We start from the raw sequence: 19,328 nt of genomic DNA, 5'->3' as shown, positions 1-19,328 counted from the left end.
AGAAGTTACATTTAGCAAATAAATGTGACTAGAGGGGAATATCTGATTAGGAGCATAAAGAGAAATAATCTGAGGTTATCAAGTCACCTGAAGAAAGGAGCCCCTGGGTGTCTTAGTTATTTAGTGCTGCTGCAATAGAAATACCACAAGTGAATACCTTTTACAAAGAGAAATTTATTCTCTCACAGTCTAGGAGTTTAGAAGTCTGAATTCAGGGACCCAGTTCCAGGGGAGGACTTTCTCTGTGGGTTCTGGGGGAAGGTCCTCGTCATCAGTCTTCCGGGGTCGAGGAGCTTCGCAGCACAGGGGTCCAAAGGACACACTATCCTCCTGGCTCTTGTTTCTTGGTGGTATGAGGTGCCCCTTCTCTCTGCTTTCTTCTCCCTTTTATATTTCAAAAGAGATTGGCTTAAAACACAACCCAATGTTGTAGATTGAGTCCTGCCTTATTAACATAACTGCCTTTAATCCTGCCTCATTAACATCATAGATTGTAATTTACAACACTTAGGAAAATCACATCAGATGACAAAAGGGTGGATAATCACACAATACTGGGAATCTTGGCCTAGCAAAGTTGACACACATTTTTGGGAAACACAGTTCAATCCATAACACTGGATGATGCAGATGGTTAAGTTCTCAGCTGTTAACCAAAAGGTTGGTGATTCAAATCTACCCAGAGGTGCCTTGAAAGAAAGGCCTGGTGGTCTGCTTCTGAAAGGTCACAGTGCAGGGGGTTGCCATGAGTCGAAACTGACTCGAAGGCAACTGGCTTGGGTTGTTTTTTGCTTTTAACCTGAAGAAAATTCACACTATTGTTAGGAAAAATTATTTTTATAGATTTTTTATGTAGTTTTCCGGCTCCCCTTAAATCAGTTGTTGTCAGCCTTTGGTTTGTAACAGAACCACCATGACACTTTAACTGATACGGTTGCCACCTCTTCCCAACCATGCCTGTGGAATGAAGCGTGGGTACATATATTTGGAAAGAGCTTCACAGGTGATTATGTAGTAAAGGCTGAGAGTAACTATCACCAAAACCAAACCCACTGCTGTCCAGTCAATTCTAACTCATAGCGACCCTATAACCCAGTAAACCCAGTGCTGTATAGGATAGAGTAAAACTGCCCCATAGGGTTTCCAAAGCTGTACGTCTTTACTGAAGCAGACTGCCACGTCTTTCTCCCATGGAACAACTGGTGGGTTTGAACCACTGACCTTTTGGTAAGCAGCCAAGTGCTTTAACCACTGAGCCATCAGGGTTCCTCGAAAATCACTATAGAGAACCAAAAATAATTAAAATGCTGTTTAAAATATTTATTTTTAAGATATGGAGGTCAGAAATTATAGTCTGATAGTGGCAGAATTTAACGGTAAGTTCGGATGGCACGGGTACTGAGTGACAATGTAACAAAGTAGAATGTCTGATTCATTTTTCCCCTCATTGTTTTAGAAACTCAGTTTATTGTTGTCCAGCCTTTTCTTTGCCAGAATGGAATTAATTGTTCGTTTAGTTGTAACTTTTAAACTAAATTCCTTTTCCAATGCTCCTTTTAATAAAAAATTTCTTTAATGACCCATGCTTCTCTTGAATAGTAGCTATCCTTCCTTTCCTTCCCTTATTTATATAAAAGAGAATTTCTCTTCCCTGTCTTCTCTCGGCTTGTTTTCTGTGGTCCCGGAAAGAGAAGGTAGGTAGTTTACACTTCCATTTTATAATTTGGGCTGGGAAACATTGCTGTAATATAAGTCCCATCAAGTGATACCACCCAAACAAAATTATTCTCCCTCAGGTTGTATACATCCAGTGAGGAACTCTTTGTGTATAGACAAAGTCTAGCCTGTCTTGGGCCAGCTTTAACATTAGCAAGTTCTTTTTTGTTTTTGTTAGAACTTGTTGCCCTCTATATCCAATTGAATGTCTGTTTTTAATTATTGATGCTATCCTGTGTCTAAGTGTAAAAAAACCTTTATTCTACTACTTATTTTTCCTGAACACCTTCATGTATTTACAAACTGAAGAAAAACACTAATCCTATGTGAATAGTTTTAAGGTTTCTTTCAATTGTTAAAGCAACAACAAAAATATATAGCAGAGAGCATCTGGATTTCATAAGCTGTGTTTCCTGTTTGCCAAATTGTAATTTCCAAGTGTGCCCTTTTTCTCATTAGCACATGGAGGTGTGTGCCTAACCTAGGATCTTTTTTTCCCCCTAGAAACTCGTGGTAGAGAATGTTGATGTGCTGACACAAATGAGGACCAGCTTTGACAAACCAGACCAGATGGCTGCACTTTTTAAAAGATTATCATGTGGGTAATTCATGATACTTTTTGTAAACATTAAAAAGACCTTGGCATTGAGTATTTAGCTTTTGCTTTAAATTTGTAAAAATAAACATAAGTAGCAAATATGAAAAGCACTCTTTAGATTATGAAGAGAACTAGAAAATTTGTTGCAGTTAAAAGATCCTTTAAATATATGACTTATTTCACAGTTTTTTACCATACTTGTAGTACCATATGTCAAATATTTAATGAATACTATCATCAGTTTTTTTTATCGCGCTTTAAGTGAAAGTTTACAAATCAAGTCAGTCTCATACAAAAATTTATACACACCTTGCTATGTACTCCTAGTTGCTTTCCCCCTAATGAGACAGCATACTCCTTCTCTCCCCCCTTATTCCCCATGTCCCTTCAGCCAACTTCTGTGCCCCTCTGCCTTCTCATCTCCCCTCTGGATGGACATGAGCTGCCCACATAATCTCATGTGTCTGCTTGAGCCAGGAAGCTCAGTCCTCACCAGTATCATTTTCTGTCTTACAGTCTAGTTCAATGCCTGTCTGAAGAGTTCGCTTTGGGAATGGTTCCAGTCTTGGGCTAACAGAAGGTCTGGGGACCTTGACCTCCAGGGTCCTTCTAGTCTCAGTCAGACCATTAAGTCTGGTCTTTTTATGAGAATTTGAGGTCTGGGCCTCACTGCTCTCCTGCTCCCTCAGGGGTTCTCTGTTGTATTCCCTGTCAGGGCAGTCATTTGTGGTAGCCTAACACCATCTAGTTCTTCTGGTCTCAGGCTAATGTAGTCTCTGATTTATGTGGCCCTTCCTATCTTTTGGGCTCATAATTACCTGTGTCTTTGGTGCTCTTCATTCTGCTTTGCTCCAAGTGGGTTGAGACTAATCGATGCATCTTAGATGGCTGCTAGCGTTTAAGACTCCAGATGCCACTCTGCAAAGTGGGATGTAGAATGTTTTCTTAATAGATTTTATTATGCCAGTTGACCTAGTTGTCCCCTGAAACCATGGTCCCCAGCCCCCTACTCCTACTACTCTGGCCTTCGAAGCATTCAATTTATTCAGGAAACTTCTTTGCCTTTGGTTTAGTCCAGTTGTACTGACCTCTTCTGTACTGTGTGTTGTCTTTCCCTTCACCTAAAGTAGTTCTTATTTACTGTCTAATTAGTGAATACCCCTCTCCCTCTCTTCCTCCCAACCCTCATAACCATCAAAAAATATTTTCTTCTGTGTTTAAACTGTTTCTTGAGTTCTTATAATAGTGGTCTCGTACAATATTTATCCTTTTGCAACTGGCTAATTTCATTCAGCATAATGCCTTCCAGATTCTTTCATGTTGTGAGGTGTTTCATGGATTCATCGTTGTTCTTTATCGTTGTATAATATTCCATTGTATGAATATACCATAATTTATTTATCCATTCATCCATTGACGGACACCTTGGTTGCTTCCATCTTTTTGCTATTGTAAACAGTGCTGCAGTGAGCATAGGTGTGCGTATATCTGTTCATGTGAAGCCTCTTATTTCTCTAGGATATATTCCAAGAAGTGGGATTGCTGGATCATATAGTAGTTCTATTTCTAGTTTTTTAAGGAAGCACCAAATTGATTTCCAAAGTGGTTGTACATTTTACAATCCCAACATTTATTATGTTGTCTTTCTTGGATTAATGCCAGCCTTGGTGGAGTGAGATAGTATCTCATTACAGTTTTGATTTGTGTTTCTCTAATGGTTAATGACCATTAGCATTTCCTCAAGTATTTGATAGCTGCCTGAATGTCTTCTTGGTAAAGTGCCTGTTCATATCCTTTGCCCATTTTTTAATTTGGCTATTTTTCTTTTTGTGGTTGAGTTTTTGCAGTATCATGTAAACTTTGGAGATCAGACGCTGATCGGAAATGTCACAGCTAAAAACTTTTTCCCAGTCTGTAGGTAATCTTTTTACTCTTTTGATGAAGTCTTTGAATGAGCGTAGGTGTTTGGTTTTTAGGAGCTCCCCGTTATCTGCTTTTCACCCTGCATTGTTAATGAAGTTTTGTATACTGTTTATGCCATGTATTAGGGCTCCTAATGTTGTCCCTATTTTTTCTTCCATGATCTTTATCGTTTTAGATTTTATATTTAGGACTTTGATGCATTTCGAGTTAGTCTTTGTGCATGGTGCGAGGTATGGGTCTTGTTTCAGTTGTTTGCAGGTGGGTATCCAGTTATGCTAGCACGATTTCTTAAGGAGACTGTCTTTTTCCCATTTAACTGACTTTAGGCCTTTGTCAAATTTCAGCTACTCATATATGGATGAATTTATGTCTGAATTCTCAATTCTGTTCTGTTGGTCTGTGTATCTGCTGATGTTCCAGTACCAGGCTGTTTTGACTACTGTGGCAGTATATAATATGTCCTAAAATCCGGCAGTGTGAGGCCTCCGCTTTGTTTTTGTTTTTCAGTAATGCTTTACTTATCCAGGGCTTCTTTCCCTTCCATATAAAGTTGATGATTTGTTTCTCCATCTCATTAAAAAATGTCATTGGAATTTGGATCAGAATTGCATTGTATCTATAGATGGCTGTTGACAGAATAAACATTTTTACAGTGTTGAGTCTCCATGAGCAAGGTATGTTTTTCTACATATGGAGGTCTCTTTTGGTTTCTTACAGTAGTGTCTTGTAGTTTTCTTTGTATAGGGCTTTACATCTCTGGTTAGATTGATTCCTAAGTATTTTATCTTTTTGGAGGCTACTGTAAACGGTATTGATTTGGTGATTGCCTCTTCGATGTTCTTTTTGTTGGTGTAGAGGAATCCAACTGATTTTTATATGTTTATCTTGTATACCGATACTCTGCTGAACTCTTTATTATTAGTTCCAGTAGGATTTTCTTTAGGGTTTTCTGTGTATAAGATCTTGTCCTCTGTGAATAGTACTTCTACTTCTTCCTTACCAACCTGGATGCCCTTTATTTATTTTTCTAGCCTAATTGCTCTGGCTAGGACCTCCAGCACAGTGACGAATAAGAGTGGTCATAAAGGGCATCCTTGTCTGCTTCCCGTTCTCAGGGGGAATGCTTTCAGTCTCTCTCTGTTTTGGATGGTGTTGGCTGTTGGCTTTGTATAAATGCTCTTTATGATGTTGAGGAATTTTCCTTCTATTCCTATTTTGCTGAGAGTTTTTATCATGAATGGGTGTTGGACTTTGTTAGATTCCTTTTCTACATCAATTGATGAGATCATGTGGTTTTTGTCTTTTGTTTTATTTATATGATGGATTGATTACACTGATTTTTTTCCTAATGTTGAACCATCCCAGCATACCTGGTATGAATCCCACCTGGTCATGGTCAATTTTTTTTTTTTTTGATATGTTGTTGAATTCTGTTGGCTAAAATTTTGTTGAGGATTTTTGCATCCAAGTTCATGAGGGACATAGGTCTGTAATTTTCTTCTTCTGTGGTGCCTTTACCTGCTTTTGGTATCAGGGATATGCTGGCTTCGAAGAATGAGTTTGGGATCCTTTTCTATGCTCTGAAATACCTTTAGTAGTAGTGGTGTTAACTCTTCTCTGAAAGTTTGGTAGAACTCTCCAGTGAAACCATCAGGGCCAGGGCTTTTATTTGTTGGGATTTTTTTAATTACTGCTAGAATCTCTTCTTTTGTTATGGGTTTATTTTGTTCTCCTACTTCTGCTTGTGTTAGTTTAGGTAGTTAGTGTGTTTCTAGAAATTCATCCATTTCTTCTAGGTTTTCAAATTTGTTGAGTGTAAGTTTTCATAGTAATCTGATATGATTCTTTCAACTTCAGTTGAGTCTGCTGTGATATTGTCCATCTCATTTCTTATTTGAGTTATTTGCTTCCTCTCTTGTTTTTCTTTTGTGAGTTTGGCCAATGGTTTGTCATTTTTGTTATTTTTTTCAAAGAACCACCTTTTGGTCTTGTTAATTCTTTCAGTTGTTTTTCTGTTCTCTATTTCATTTAATTCTGCCCTAATTTTTATTATTTGCTTTCTTCTCATGCCTGAGGGTTTCTTTTGTTGTTGTCTTTCTGTTTGTTCAAGTTGTAGATATAATTTTTGATTTTGGCCCTCTCTTCTTTTTGGATGTGTGCATTTATTGCTATAAATTGATCTCTGAGTACTCCTTTAGCTGTGTCCCAAAGGTTCTGATAGGAAGTGTTTTCATTCTTATTGGATTCTGTGAATTTCTTTATTCTATCCTTAATTTCTTCTATAACCTAGTCATTTTTGAGCAAAATGTTGTTTCTCTTCCAGTTGTTTGATTTCTTTTCCCTGCTTTTTCTGTTATTGATTTCTACTTTTATGACTTTATGATCAGAAAAGATGCTTTGTAATATTTTGATGTTTTGGTTTCTGTTAAGGCTTTGTTTTTGACCTAAGATGTGGTCTATTCTAAAGAATGTTCCATGTGCATTGGAAAAGAAAATATATTTGGCTGCTGTTTGGTGGAATGTTCTGTATATGTCCGTGAGGTCAAGTTGGTTGGTAGTGGCATTTAGATCTTTCCGTGTCTTTATTGAGCTTCTTTCTTTCTTAACCCTTAACCAAAGTTACCACTTATCTATTATCCTTTTAGTGTTTTTCCATCTCTACCCCTCCCCTCCCTCATTACCATCAAAGATTTTCTTTTTGTGTATAAACCTTTTCATGAGTTTTTACAGCAGTGGTGTCATACAATATTTGTCCTTTTGTGATTGACTTATGTCATTCAGCGTAATGCCCTCCAGATTCATGCGTGTCATGAGATGCTTTGCAGATTCATCATTGTTCTTTATCCTTGCATAGTACTCTGTTGTGTGTATGTGCCATACACACAACGTACCATTCATCTGTTGATGGGCATCTAGGTTGTTTCCATCTTTTTGCTGTTGTAAACAATGCTGCAGTGAACATGGGTGTGCATGTCTATTCATGATGACTCTTAATTCTCTAGGATACATTCTCTATGATCTATTCCTAGGAGTGGGATACCTGGATCATATGATATTTCTAGCTTTCTAAGGAAGCTGAACAACAACAACATACCTATTTTGTTGAGATTTTTTATCAGGAATGGGCTGAATGCCTTTTCTGCATTGATTGATATGATCATGTGATTCTTTTATTTATGTGGTGGATTACGTTGATTTTCTAATGTTGGATCATTCTTGCATACCTGGTATGAACCGTACTTTGTTGTGGTGTATTTTTTTTATATGATCCTGAATTCTGTTCGCTAGAATTTTGTTGAGAATTTTTGTATCTGTATTCATGAGAGATAATTGTTCTGTAATTTTCTTTTTTTTGTGGTGTTTTTTTGCCTGGTTTTTGTATCAGGGTTATGCTGGCTTCATAGAATGAATTTGGAAGTATCACTTCCTTTTCTGTGTTCTGAAATAGTTTGAGTAGTACTGGTGTAAGCTCTTCTTCACTGTTTTTTTTTTTAAGCTCTTCTCTGAAAGTTTGGTAGAATTCTCCAGTGAAGCCATCTGGACCACAGCCTTTTTTTTGTTTGGGAGTTTTTTTTTAATCAGCCTTTCAATCTCTTCTCTTTCTATGGGTCTGTTCAGATTTTCAACATCATTTTATATTAGCTTGGGTAGGTAGCTTGTTTCTAGAAATTTCTCCATTTTTTCTAGGGTTTCAAATTTGTTGGAGTATAGTTTGTGCTCACGAGGAATTTTTACATAGATCAAGAGGCAGTTGTTTGGACAGAACAAGGGGATACTGAGGGGTTTAAAGTCAGCAAAGGTATGCGTCAGGGTTGTATTCTATCGCCATACCTATTCAGTCTGTATACTGAGCAAATAATCCAAGAAGCTGGACTATATGAAGAAGAATGGAGCATCAGGATTGGAGGAAGACTCCTTAACAACCTGCGTTATGCAGATGACACAACCTTGCTTGCTGAAAATGAAGAGGACTTGAAGCACTTACTAATGAAGATCAAAGACCACAGCCTTCAGTATGGATTGCACCTCAACGTAAAGAAAACAAAAAATCCTCACAACTGTACCAATGAGCAACATCATGATTGAAGTTGTCAAGGATTTCATTTTACTTGTATCCACAGTCAACAGCCATGGAAGCAGCAGTCAAGAAATCAAAAGACGCATTGCATTGGGTAAATCTGCTGGAAAGGACCTCTTTAAAGTGTTGAAGAGCAAAGATATCACCCTGAAAACTAAGGTGCGCCTGACCCAAGCCATGGTATTTCCAATCACATCATATGCATGTGAAAGCTGGACAGTGAATAATGAAGACCGAAGAAGAGTTGACACCTTTGAATTGTGGTGTTGGCGAAGAATATTGAATATACCATGGACTGCCAAAAGATTGAACAAATCTGTCTTAGAAGAAGCACAGCCAGAATGCTCCTTAGAGGCAAGGATGGTGAGACTGCGTCTTATGTACTTTGGACATGTTGTCAGGAGGGATCAGTCCCTGGAGAAGGACATCACGTTTGGCAGAATACAGGGTCAGCGGAAAAGAGGAAGACCCTCAACAAGGTGGATTGACACAGTGGCTGCAACAGTGAGCTCAAGCATAACAATGATTGTAAGGATGGCTCAGGACCAGGCAGTATTTCGTTCGGTTGTGCATAAGGTCGTTATGAGTCGGAACCGACTCGATGGCACCTAACAACAACAACAATAGTTTTTCATAATACTCTGTTACGATCCTTTTTATTTCAGTTGCGTCTGTTGTAATGCCTGCCCCCCCCCCACCCCATTTCATTTCTTATTTGGGTTATTTGCATCCTCTCCTGTTTTTCTTTTGTCAGTTTGGCCAGTGGTTTGTCAATTTTGTTGATCCTTTCAAAGAACCAACTTTTGGTTTTGTTGATTCAGTCTATTGTTTTTCTGTTCTCTATTTCATTTATTTCTGCTCTGATCTTTATTATTTCCTTTCTTCTGGTGGCTGTGGGCTTTTTTTTTTTGCTGCTTTCTATTTGTTCAAGTTGTGTAGCTAATGTTTTGATTTCGTCCTTTTTTTTTTTCTTCTTCTTGACGTGTGCTTCTATACTACAAAATGATCTCTGAGTACTGCCTTGGCTGTGTCCGAAAGGTTTTGGTATGATGCGTTTTCATTCTAGGAAGTTTTTGATTCTATCTCTAATTTCTTCTGTTACCCAGTAGTTTTTAAGCAGGGTGTTATTCAGTTTCCATAATTGATTTTTTTCCTTGCTCTTCCTGTTGATAATTTCTAATTTGATGGCATTGTGGTCAGAGAGATACTTTGTATTATCTCAGTTTTTTGATTTTGTTGAGGGTTGCTCTCTGGCCTAAGATGTGGTCTATTCTGGAGAACATTCCATGTGCATTAGAAAAAAAAAATTATACTTTGCAGCTATTGGGTGTAGTGTTCTGTATATATCTATGAGTTCAAATTGGCTGATTGTACCCTTTAGCTGTTCTGTGTATTTGTTGAGTTTCTTTCTAGATGTTCTGTCCTTTACTGAGAGTGTTGTGTTGAAGTCTCCTAATATTATTGTGGAACTGTCAGTTCTCTTTTCAGTGCTGTTAGAGTTTTATTTTATGTATTTTGGAGCCCTGTCATTGGGTGCGTAGGTGTTTTTTATGGTTATATCTTTATGATGGAACGTCCTTTTAATCATTATATAGTGGTCTTCTTTGTCTTTTTTGGTGGATTTTGGTTTTAAAGTCTGTTTTATCGGAGATTAGTATCACCACTCCTCTCTTTTGGTAGCTATAAGCTTGATATATTATGTTCCATCCTTTGATTTTTAATAAGTTTACATCTTTGTTTCTAAGGTATTTCTCTTGTAGACATCATATTGATGAATCCTGTTTTTTAATCAATTCTGTTGCTCCGTCTTCTTATGGATTTACATTCAGTGTAATTATTGCTAGATGTGGGTCTTTTGCTGTCACTTTTAGTGCTTTTTTGTGGTGCTGACATTTTCTTTATTCCTCTTAATCTCCTGTGTTGAATTAATTTTGTTTGTGGAATTTTTTTTTTTTTTTCATTTCTTTTGTTTTTGTAGATTTTATGTTTACTGGAACTATGTTTTTCTTCTTTATTTTAATGAGTAGAATTTGTTAACTAACTTTGTGGTTACCTTGGAATTTACCCTCATCTTCCCGGGTTTGAACCAGTCTATTACTACTTGATATCACCTTGCCTTCCTCTCCATTAAAAAGTTCTATACTTACACCATTTATTCCCTCTTTTATTTTTCTGGGGTTGTTGTCATTTTCAGATTAACCTCTCTGGTTCCCTGTTGTGATCCATTTGGTTTTGAATAGTCCTTGAGAGTTCATTTCCTAGGTTGGTGTCTGGCTTGTGTGATCTTGTGTCGTAGATTCAGGCTGTTATCTGGTGTTGTTTATTCTCAAACCAAAGGACTCCCTTTAATAATTCTTGTAAGTTTGGGTTTTACATATTCCCTTAATATCTGTGCATTTGTAAATGTCCTAATTTCACCATCATATTTGAACAAGAGTTTTGCAGGATATATTATTCTTGGTTGGCAATTTTTTTCTTTCAGGGTGTTATATATGTCATCCCGTTGCCTTCTTGCCTGTATGGTTTCTGCCAAATAATCAGAGCTTAGTCTTATTTTTTTTTTCCCTCTGTATGTGACCTTTCATTTTTCTCAAGCTGCTCTCAAGATTCTGTCTTCGGTTTTAGCGAGTGTGATTATGATATGCCTTGGTAATTTCCTTTTGGGGTCTGTATTATATGGGGTTTTTTGAGCTTCTTGGATGGTCCTCTTGTCATCTTTCATGATATTAGGGAAGTTTTCTGTCAGCAATTCTTCAATGATCCTCTGTTTTCCGTTTTCTTTCCCTGTTCTGGAGCTCCAATCACTTGCAGATTTTTGCTTTTGGTTGTATCTCACATAATTCTCAGAGTTTCTTCATTATTCTTAGTTCTTTCTTCTGATTTCTCCTCCAGGTTTTATTCAAATGTTTGTCTTCAATTTCGCTGATCCTGTCTTCCATTGTTTCAGACCTACTCCTCAGCCCTTCTATGGTGCTGTCTACTTCTGAAATCTTACTTATCTTTTGGATTTCTGATGATGTTTCTGTATGATTTCTAGTTGTGAATTTATTTTGGCATTTTGTTCCTGTATTATTTTCTTGAATTCTTAGATTTTTTGGTCTGTACTTGCCATGAATTTGTCTGCCTTTTCTGTGAATTTGTCTGTTTTTTCCTCATTTTTGTCTACTTTTTGCTTTAACTCTTGGAGAGCTCTGAATATTAGAGATTTGAATTCCCTATCAGGTAGTTCTAGTGCCTTTTCTTCTACTGGAAAGTCATCTTGTGTTTTATTTTGGATGCATACCGGAGCCATCCTGTCTTGTTTTTTTATATGTTTTGATATTGTTTACTGTCTTTGGGACATTTGGTAATTATTTTCTTTGTTTATTGATCGTAGGTTTGTTTGGTCCTGCTTTTTTGCTTCATTTCGTTATGGCTGAGCAGGCATGCTGTGCGTTCTTTGTTGTTTGCTCATTTGTGGGCATACTTTTCACCTCCTTGTCCAATGGGCAGGGCTAGTTGCTCAGCTATGGTGAAACAGGACAGGCACAGCTGAAGGGGAGGGGCTGGGATGGCTTGTTTGTGGTGTGTATGAGGGCCAACAGGGTGGGCCTGGAGTCAAAGCAGGGCAGATTCCAGTAGGCCGTGCCTGTGCTGCCTGGTGGTTTGATGTTCAGCGCACGTTGCAGCTAGGCAGGAACAAGAGCGGAGATTGTGATGTGTGGAGCTGAGTATGGGAAAGAACAGAGAAACAGGAGCCAAAAACAAAAAGAATCCTAAGGGAGCTTGGCATTGAAGCAGAGAGATGAGAATCCAGAAATGGAGAAAAAGAGAAAATAAATAAAAATTAAAAAGAAAGAAAAGTCCCCAGGGATCCCACCAGTGTGGCTGTGCACTCTCAGAAGTGATTCCCAGGCCATGCAGTACAGCCTCGCTAGAAGGGGCAGAGGAATCACAGCGTCAGGTACTCAGGAAACAGGAAAAGAAAGTAAGTATAGAGAGATGAGAAACTGAGAAATGAAGAAAGACAAAAAGGAAAAAGAAATGCCCCCATGGATCCCACTGGCGCAGCTGTACAGACTGGGAAAGTGGCTCCCATACTCTGCCGTATAGCCCAGCTAGAAGGGGCTCCCAAGCCGTGAAAAGAAAAAGAGAAGAAAACAAAACGAAAGGCTCCAGGGATCCCACAGCCTAGTGGCATGGACTGGAGAAGCAGTTCCCCAGCCAAGTGGCACTTCACAGCATTTCACAAGAAGCAGAGATGCAACACGGAGCCAGTTATTGGATAGAAAGGAGGGGGAGGAGGTGAGAAGCAGGGAAGAAACCAAAAGAAGCAGAAAAAAGCAACACTAGCATCAAAGAAGTGGCACTGAGAGAGCCAGCCAGCGTAGGAAGGGCGAATCCAAGCGGCACAGAGCTGGAGCCAGTGCTTCCTGGTCGAGAGACTGTAGCTGTCGGGAAGTAAGTAGCAGAGGCCAAGCAGGAAGGAAGAAGCGAGGGGGATGGGAAAATGTATATCTCTGGTTACCAGGTGCTCTGTCTCCTGCTGGGAGCTCTATGGAGCAGCTTTCTCATACTCCCTGTGGGCAGGGTTGAATCTAAGTGGCACAGAGCTGATGTTTTCCAGCTGTGCCCAAATGACTGCAGCCAGCTGGGAAGTGGCAGAGGCTGAGCAGGGAGGAGAAAAATGGAGGGTTGGAAAGCATATATCACAGGTTATGTGGTGTTCTGTCTCATGCTGGGAGCTCTGTGAAGCCGCTTTCCTGTACTTGCCATTTGCAGATCTCTGGCGGGAGCCTGAGATGGTGAATCCATGCTGTGTTAGCTGTTAAGGAACTTCTGCTTGTATTTTTCTTTGCTCTCTGTTCTCTGTCAGTTTCTTATTCCATTCGGTGCTTGATTGAGTTTTTTATCTCTTCATTTGATGCTGAGGGTTCCAGGATTGACGTTTGTCTCTATTTGGCTTAGTTTTTTGGGTCTTTGCTCTGGAGGAACACCATGGTGCTTTTGTTTGTAGCACCACTTTGGCTCTGCCTCTCTTGGGTGATCATCAAGTCCTAGAGGCCACCTTGGCCGCCCCCAAACTTCCAGAACATTTCTTGAGCTGGAACTTTAAATATTAATTGTTGTACATATTCAAGAGGAAGCTGGTTCCACAAATTTATTTGATTAAATTCTGGGTGACATCCTTTGGAAAACATGTACTTGTATCAACCTACTTATTCTCTAATTACTCACCATTTTTTCTTCAATTCCTTATTCTGGGTGTGTTGTTACTGTTTTGTGTTTTTCTTATTTTTTTTCTGGCCTGGAATGCCCTTTTCTCTTTACCCTCTGTACCCAATGTGGATGACATTTTCTCAGAGAAATCTTTCCTGATCAACCTTATTTTTCTTCTCTTTCTGTGGATAGTAACAATTTTCTAGTCTCATTTTTGAATCACCATTTTGTTGAACATCTGCTGGCCTGCTGGGTGTCAGGTACTTTGCTGAGTGCTAAACCAAAAAAAAAACCCATTGCTGACAAGTCAATTACGACTCATAGCAGAGTGCTAGAGATAGACAAAAAGATTAGGAAGACTGGTTCCTGCTCGTGTGGAATTCATAACATAGTTTTGCCTTCTATCATTTTGTCAACACTTTTAATTTTCTTCACTTTTTACCTTTACTGATAATGTATGTTTTAATAAAAGATGTTCATGGTAAAAATTTAAGCAAGCTACCCAAGAGATATAAAGTCAAAATGGTTCTCCTCATTCCTACTCCTCAGAGGTAACTACAATTAACAATTTTCTATACATCTTTCCAGAAATTTCATGTATATATACAAATATATAAAAAAATATTTAAATATATAAATAAAATATATATATATATATATATTGGTTTATACAAATATATGTATGTTTTAGATTTTTTTTTCTCACATAAATAGGACATATTTTCTTAGTTTTGTTGACAGCCCAATTAGACTGTTACTTGAGGTATAGATCATTGTTCTGTTGATCTCTGTTCTTATTGCTCAGTAGAATGCCTGGTGTGTGAAGGCTATTCAGTAAATGTTTGTTTGGCTGTATAAAATATGCAGGTGTTCATCCTTTGCAACTCTAATCTCCCTTGATTTTGTTAAATCAGTTTTTATATATAATAAATTTATTTTATATATAATAATTTTCAGAGTAATACTTTGTAATCAAAATGTGGTTAAAGCAAATCCATTTGTGGTTTTCACCAACCTGGTCCTTCCAAAACTGCTTGTGCTCTTTATAGCCATTTTGTGTTTCTTGTCTCTCAAGACTTCAACAACTTCAGAATTTAGCATTTCCAATTTCCGGGGCAGTTTGAGGATTTAACTCATGTTCATGCTGACTAGCTTCCTCTTTCTCCCCTACTGCCCATTCTCCTTCTTACCTCCTCTTTCTGAGATAGAATTATACAAGTTGCTACTTTTATGATGATTTCAAAATTCTGGAGAGCTGTCTAACCCAAGTAAAAGAATGTAACTTACTCCATTTGAAGTAAACTGTAATTACTTCAAAGGTAAAGTGGCTTAAATTATGTGAAAACCAAACGTGTTGCAGTTGAGTTGATGCCTACTCAGTGACCCTGGTTTAAATAGTGGTTGTCAGTACCTTTGCCTGTTTAGTCATCTGTTGTAATCAAGTTGCCGTTAATAGTACCTTTTATAATGAGTGAATTTTAGGACTTTAAAAGTTTTCTCCACTGTTAAAAAAGAATTCAATTCAATTTTTTTTCTTCTCTTCTCCTCTCCTGCCTTCAAATTTAGCTGTTGACAGTGTCTTGAAGAGGATGACAATAATTGGTGTAATTTTATCCTTCCGGTCATTGGCACAAGAAGCACTCAGAGATGTAAGAAACCATCATAAGTATATTTCCTACATCCAAATAATCCTTTTTAATTTTCTGGAAATTAAAAGTTACTCTTCAATTATACAGTTGGTATGGCATAATTAAAATTCCAGTTTTCCTAACCGCCCCCCCCCCCAGAAAAAAAACCCCAAAACTCCTTGCCGTCAAAGTCAGTCCCAACCGATAGTGACCTTACAGGACAGAGTAGAACTGCCCCATTGGGTTTCCAAGGCTGTAGATCTTATGGAAGCAGACTGCCACATCTTTTCCCCACGGAGCAGCTGGTGGGTTCAAACCTCTGACTGCTTGGTTAGTAGCCGAGTGCTTAACCACTGCACCAGCAGGCTCCTAGTTTATATAAAATATAGTATATCGAAATTAGAGTTAATTGAACTTGTTTTTTGTTTTGGTAATATTAAAATTTTTAACTTACTTGAATATTGTACAACTTTTTTAACCTTACTAGTAATCATTAAAGAATTTTTTTCATTTTGACTGTCGTTGTTTTGGCATTTTGAATACATTCCATTTGTACATGTCTTAGTACTTTAGAAAATCACATGATTGAATGGTAGCATTTTATAAATGTGTAGCTCACCATTTAAAAGTAATTCTAAGTTCTTATTTGTTGTCCTGCCTAGGTTTTATCCTACCACATTCCTTTTCTTGTAAGTTCAATTGAAGATTTTAAGGATCACATTCCAAGAGAAACAGATATGAAGGTAATAATATAACTTCTGTTTGGATTTTATGGTTTCTAAAATGAAATCATTCATTTACATATAAAATAAAAGGCGATAAAACCTAAACTACAATAAAATTTCTATTTTAGAGTGGTCAGTTAGCATGCTTGCCTTTGAAAATGCATCTTTGAGAGTTCAGCACCAGGTTACTACCTAGGCACTTTGGAATTCAGTCTCCCTTGATCACCTATAGCAATGTAACTATCTTATTTTCCTTTAGCTGATGGTTGTTTATACATGGTCATAAAGCAGAATGAGAAAAAGATGTCTTTAAGCAGAAAGATTTATAAAAGAAAGTTACATATTGAGTTTTAACAAAAATGTTGTGACTAGAGAATTGCAGGAACCTAACTCTGTGTTTCCCCTAGAAGAAGTGGTTCAGTATTTGTTAATTCAGTGTTCCTGGTGAGTTTATAGACCATAACTACTACAAATAACAAGAATTAGCTTTTGTTATATCCATCCTAGTGGGTATGAAGTGGCATATCGTTACGGTTTTGATTTGCATTTCTCTGATGACAAATGATGTTGAACATCTTTTCATGTCCTTATTGACTATCTGTATATCTTTTTGGAGAAATCTATTCAGATCCTTTGTCCATCTTTTAACTGGGCTGTTTATCTTTTTATTTTTGAGTTACAAGTTCTTTATATATTCTAGATTTAAGTCTGTTATCAGATATATGAATTGCAAATATCTTCTCTCATTCTGTGGGTTGTCTTTTCATTTTCTTGATAGGGTCCTCTGAAGCACAAAACTTTTAATTTTGATGGCATCCAATTTATTTATTTATTCTTTTGTTTGCTTGCACTTTTGGTATCGTGTCTAAGAATCTATTGCCTGACTCGAAGCCATTAAGGTTTATGCCTACATTTTCTTCTTACAGTTTTAGCTCTTACACTTATGTGTGTGATCTATTTGGAGTTAATTTGTGTGTGTGGTAAAAGAACAGGACCACAGACATGTATTTCTAGAGCTTAATGCAAGGCATGCTTCCATTTATTATAAGCTATAAAGTTTTACTTTGTATTTTATACTGAGGTTTTTTTGTTGCATTACTATGTGTAACCAGTTATGTAAGTAGCTTTTAACTAAAGTATTGAGCCATCTTAATGTCTTGAATACGTGAAATCTGTGTGTGATACAAAAAATTATACTAATCATTAGAAATTCATTTATCAGATTTTTTTAAACCAATATTCCATTAAAAAAAAAAAACCTATGATAAGTAACCTACCATAGTCATAGATGTGATTTGAGTGGGCATTGAACCGCTGTAATTTTTTAGTAAAGAACTTCTGGGCCTAAACATCAGTTTAGTAATTTTGATTCACTTTAATTCATTTATTCATCTTTTTTGGCTTGATATCTTATGTCCATGCTTCCAAGAAAAATAATTATTTTTAGAATGGTTCTGTTGGAATTTGCCACAAAAAGTATTACAAAGTTTGTTTGGCATAGCAGTAGAAAGTTATAACCAGCAGCACATCACAAAATACTAAACCAGCTTATTCAGTGTAGATTAGTTACTCTATAGTTCCTGCTTCAGGCAAGTTTCTGAAATTCCCTAGTGCTTGTGGGCGGACTCTTAATTTAGACAGTAAACCTTTTCTTACTAAAGTGCAATTCCTCAGAAGTTTGTTAGAATCTTTTTTACTCTGTGATTCTTATACTTTGTCAGGTTGCAATGAACGTGTATGAGTTATCATCAGCTGCTGGATTACCTTGCGAGATTGATCCTGCCTTGGTGGTAGCTCTCTCCTCACAAAAATCAGGTAAAAATGCACTAGTACATATATAGAGCTCTTGTTAAAATTACCTGAGCACACAGATGGGTGTGCTACTCATTCATTTATTCAAGTCCCTGCTTTTTAAGCATTGTTTTTGTGGTTGGAATGTATCAGTGAGGAAAAGATTAAAATCTCTGACTTCTGGAGCTTATGTTATAACTCAGTCATCAAACAAACAAACAAGAAAACCAGTTGCCCTCAAGTCAATTCTGACACATAGCAACCCTATAGGACAGAGTAGAACTGCCCCATAGGGTTTCCAAGGATCGGCTGGTGGATTTAAACTGCTGACCTTTTGGTTAGCAGCCAAGCTCTTAACCACTATGCCATCAGAGCTCCAACTTAATCATCATACAGATGATATTCAAGCCATGATGATATTATCAAGGCCGTTAGTGTAGATACAGAAATGAAGAGAATCATGATCTGAGCCCTGGGCCACTCCAATTTTGAGAGCTTAGAGAGAAGAGGAGGAATCACCAAAAAGTAACGGAGGAGGAAAGACCAGTGAAGTAAAAGAAAAACCCAGGAAAAAGTGCCTTCTGGGAGCCCAAGTGAAGAGGGAATGACCAGCTATGTGGAGTTAATAAGTGACACTGACAAGACCAATGAAGAAAACATTTATAAACAGCTCTCTTAAAGCGTTTTGTTGTAAAGGGATACAAAGAAAATTACATTAGCTGAATTCAGGAGTAAAATCCAAACAAGGATTTTGAAAGTGATATAGTCACTATGGAAAACAGTTTGGCAGTTCCTCAGAAAGTTAAACTTAGAACTACCATATTACCCAGCAATTCTATTCTTAGGTGTATATCCAAGAGAGTTGAAAGTAGTGACGCATCCAGACACATGTACACCAGTGTTCACTGCAGCACCATTCATAATAGCCAAAAAGTGGAAACAACCTAAATGTCCATCAGTAGATAAATGGTTGAACAAAATGTGGTATAGACATACAGTGCAATGTTACTCAGCCGTAAAGAGAAATGAAGCCCTGATACATGCTACAACATGGATAAACCTTGAAAACATGCTAAGTGAAATAAATCAATCACAAAAGGACAAATATACAATCTCATTTATATGAAACAACAATAGGCAAATGTATAAAGACCAAAGTTTATTAGTGTTTACCAGGGGTGAAAAAAAGCGTGAGTCATTGTTTCGGAAGCATTGAGTTTATGGTGATGGGAAATTTGGCAATGATTATGAGTGATGCCTGTACAACATGATTAATGTAACTGACACTACTAAATTGTACACCTGAAAAATGTTAAATTGTCAAATGTTGTTACATATATTTTTACAATTTTTTAAAAAAGGATTTTTTTATGCTGGGCATAACAGCATTTGTATGCTGATGGAGTTGATCTAGTAGATGGCAAAAAAAATTAGTATCTAGGAAAGAGTGTGCTATTTTATTTTATTTTGTTTTTTTTATTGTACTTCAGATGAAAGTTTACAGAACAAACTAGCTTCTCACTAAACAGTACACATATTGTTTTATGACATTGGCTAACAACCCCATGACATGTCAACACTCTCCCTTCTCAACATTGGGTTCCCTATAACCAGCTTTCCTGACCCCTCCTGCCTTCTAGTCCTTGCCCTTGGGCTGGTGTGTCCCTTTA

The 19,328-nt window shown here is 37.4% G+C and overlaps 1 protein-coding gene across 1 annotated transcript in view; it reads left to right on the top strand.

Moving 5' to 3' along the window:
• NCKAP1 (NCK associated protein 1) overlaps positions 1-19,328 on the top strand; it is a 110,287-nt gene that overhangs the window by 84,630 nt on the left and 6,329 nt on the right. The window contains exons 24-27 of the mRNA XM_049887600.1: positions 2,221-2,314; positions 15,081-15,163; positions 15,805-15,885; positions 17,589-17,682. Of these exons, the coding sequence (XP_049743557.1) occupies positions 2,221-2,314; positions 15,081-15,163; positions 15,805-15,885; positions 17,589-17,682 (352 nt within the window). The remainder of the gene's footprint in view (positions 1-2,220; positions 2,315-15,080; positions 15,164-15,804; positions 15,886-17,588; positions 17,683-19,328) is intronic.

The sequence above is a fragment of the Elephas maximus genome, chromosome 6, assembly GCF_024166365.1.
Source record: "Elephas maximus indicus isolate mEleMax1 chromosome 6, mEleMax1 primary haplotype, whole genome shotgun sequence".
Classification (NCBI taxonomy): domain Eukaryota; kingdom Metazoa; phylum Chordata; class Mammalia; order Proboscidea; family Elephantidae; genus Elephas; species Elephas maximus.
This window is presented reverse-complemented; position numbering and strand designations above follow the sequence as displayed.